Source organism: Carassius carassius, chromosome 41 (assembly GCF_963082965.1).
Source record: "Carassius carassius chromosome 41, fCarCar2.1, whole genome shotgun sequence".
NCBI lineage: Eukaryota > Metazoa > Chordata > Actinopteri > Cypriniformes > Cyprinidae > Carassius > Carassius carassius.
Window position 1 is genome coordinate 1,646,988 of NC_081795.1, and position 3,188 is coordinate 1,650,175.

The 3,188-nt window shown below is 41.1% G+C and overlaps 1 protein-coding gene across 6 annotated transcripts in view; it reads left to right on the top strand.

Moving 5' to 3' along the window:
- The first annotated feature begins 292 nt into the window (after positions 1 to 292).
- Positions 293 to 3,188, top strand: part of gria4a (glutamate receptor, ionotropic, AMPA 4a) — an 85,592-nt gene continuing 82,696 nt past the window's right edge. For 2 of the 6 annotated variants that reach the window (XR_009426504.1, XM_059533950.1), the window contains exons 1-2: positions 325 to 1,037; positions 2,999 to 3,157. Coding sequence is in view for 5 of the 6 variants with exons in the window: in XM_059533950.1 (XP_059389933.1) it covers positions 965 to 1,037; positions 2,999 to 3,157 (232 nt within the window). In the remaining variant the exon portion in view is untranslated. Of the gene's footprint in view, positions 1,038 to 2,998; positions 3,158 to 3,188 lie in introns of all 6 variants that reach the window. The other 4 variants (XM_059533953.1, XM_059533948.1, XM_059533952.1 and 1 more) reach the window with 4 other exon arrangements.

The window sequence follows — 3,188 nt, forward strand, 5'->3', positions numbered from 1 at the left end:
TATTTTACTGTACACTGTTCTGTTCTTTTATTTTCTGTATAACTCTGTTTAGGTCTACTGTTCTTTGTTATGCTCTATTGTATTCTGTTGTAAACTGTTCCATTCTATTCTATTATTCTCTATACATTGCTATTCTATTCTACTTTTCTATATTCTGGTCCATTCTCTTCTACTCTACACTGATACACTGTTCTATTCTGTTCAGCTTTACTGAAGGTGAAAATGAAATGTGGCTCATACTGTGTTGCACGCGAGAGAAAGGCATCAGAAGGAGAGAGAAGTAGTGTGCACTAAACACTGAACACCATGTTTCTGTGTCTGTAAAGAACGCACGCGGATCCTCAGGGGCGTCCACACAGGACGCGTTCTTGCGTTCAAAATGCAGACAGACGCAACGCACTGGGACGGAAGTGAACACAGGGGGCTCGCGGAGCGTTTGTAAGAGTTGAACAGCTTTTAACGTGAAACGCCATGATAAAAGCAAGGTGCGAGACGCGCAAGGGTCAAAGACGAAGATCTAGTGCATGTTTGCAAACGGATACAAAGAACGCGCGAGTCTTGCATGAACAACATATTATATTCAGCAGCTAGCAGTCAAGTTTAATTGGGGTTAATTAGGGGTTTGTTTAAATATCTAGACGTGTATGAGCAGAAGTAACAGGGGTAGGACTTGCCTCTGCAAACACAGCTTAAAAGCAGAAGACCTTAGAGGCAAAGGAGTGAGCGCGCATCTCTCTCTCTCTCTCTCTCGCGCGCGCACACACACACACACACTCGCGCATTCATTCGGACGGATTCCTTTTTTCTCTTCAGTGGATACAGCGGGGAACACACGGATTACCTTTAGGATGGATTGCTGAAACTCCCTTTATTATCCATTTATTTCCTTTAATTTCCCTCCCGTCACACTATCTCGTCACCATCTATCCATCCATGAGTCCGGACGGCTTCTGACTCGGACAGAATGCGGATCCTGGTGTTGATTCCGCTGCTGTGGGGAATCAGTGAAGGGGTTTTTCCCAGCAGTGTCCAGATCGGTGAGTTACACTTCTAACATGATCGCCAAATAGGCACTTTATTAACCCCACGAGGAATATCGCAGTGCAACAGATACGATAGTGCATAATCATTCATAATAACCAGTCTATACACTCTGTTACACAAATACTCAAATAGGGGTTTTAAAAGGGGTATGAAGCATTTTTTTTTACCTAAAGAACCTTGTGTGCTGAAATGCATCTTTGTTTTGGGGTTTAAGGGTTTTCGTTCTTGCGCTGTTCTGCTTTTAAAAAAAAACCTTAAAAGGTGCTTTTGAGCACCAAATGCGTTATTTAAGCCATTTAACTGATAAGTAAAAGATTGTGAATCAAATTTAAAATGTAAGAATCACAGAGTGAAATACACATATTGGTTGACTACCATTTTTTAAAATTGGGACAATTAATTGGACGCAAAGGTGATAACTGCCCCTCAGAGACAATGTCTTTTGTGGTTATGGCCATGCAAAGTGTCCAAATCTGGTGCTATTTAAGATTTTTTTTCCCCTTAAATTTGTTATTTAATAAAATTGTTATTCTCTCCATATGCAGTATTATTATGGTGGAATTATGTTTTAAAGGGTTTGTAGTAGGCTACTTTAGCATGCATGACTTGTGGTCATCATGATGAAGATTGTGGACAGGTGCATATTGAGTGCGCTTTTGTACCTTTCATTGCCAGTTCAGAGCATCACTGCAGTATTCGGTCTTGCCTTCCTATAAGATGTGGGATGACCTCTTCCCATCTGAGTCTGATCAAAGTTTCCAATTTTACAAGATTTGCATCTCAATGTTTGATCAACATCAGCAAAACACTATGCATGCCCCCCCCCCCCAATCCTCTCTTGCACACACAGTTCCCTCTCTTTTTGCAGGATGTTTCTTGCGTGTGTGTTAAGTCACTGCATTGCTCATTGAGATGGAGAGTCTCGCGCCTTAATAAGATGCGGTCGCTGACTTGTGCGCCTTTGACAGCACTGCCGATAAAGTTAATACGCTAAATACACACACACACACACACACACACACACACACACACACACACACACACACACACACACACACACACACTCACAGAGAACGAGAGCGAGAGAGATGCACAATTGCACGCAATGCTTAATGACATTTACATACCGCTGCAGTGTAATGCACAATGCTTGTGTTCGTCGCAAATAAAAGCACGTTATGGGATCTCCAGTTGCCGCTGAGCCAAAACGTCCATCAAAATGAGAGAAGAATTAGGAGGATGTGATGAAATAGACCGTGACACTGCCCCTGCCAAGTGCAGACATGCATGCTCTGGTGACACCTACAACAAATGCGGTCTTCCACACAGATAATTTCCATGATTAAAGGGATAGTTCACCCAAAAATGAGCACTTAACTCACCCTGCATGTCATTCCAAACCTGTATGACTTGATTAAATCTGTGGAGCACAAAGCAAGATGTTTAGCAGAATGTTCAGACTGCTCTACACACTTAAAACAATGGTTCTTCATTTGGCATTGATGGTTTCATGAAGGACCATTACCATCCATGGAAACCTTCTATTCCACAAAAGGTTCTTTAGGATATTATAACCTTAAACCACATAAACACATTTCATTACATCAAATACACAAAATAATGTTCTTTTTAGCAGCATCTATGTTTTAAAAAAATCAGTGTCTTGGATTGTGTGGATTCCAATATGGTGCATCAAGATTTGACGTCATTGGTAGTTCACAGTAAGAGATGCATAAGAATAAATGGCGTTTAGAGTTGCTGATTTGCCATATTTGAATGTAAACACAAGATTTTAGAGCTACAGTCGAGAGTATGATTTATAGTGTAGGAAAAACAAAGTCATGAAGGTAAATACATTTTTTCCCAATTTAGGGTGAACTAGTCCTTAAGCACCTATTTCGTGCTTCTTTCCACTTTGCTGTCACTCATTCTTTCTTCCTCTCACTCTTTCCAGGTGGGTTGTTTATAAGAAACACAGATCAAGAATATACAGCTTTCCGCTTGGCCATATTTCTTCACAATACAAGTCCGAATGCCACGGAAGCCCCTTTCAATCTAGTTCCACATGTCGACAACATCGAGACGGCCAACAGCTTTGCTGTCACCAATGCCTGTGAGTAAAGATGTCAAAAGTTGTCAAAAAT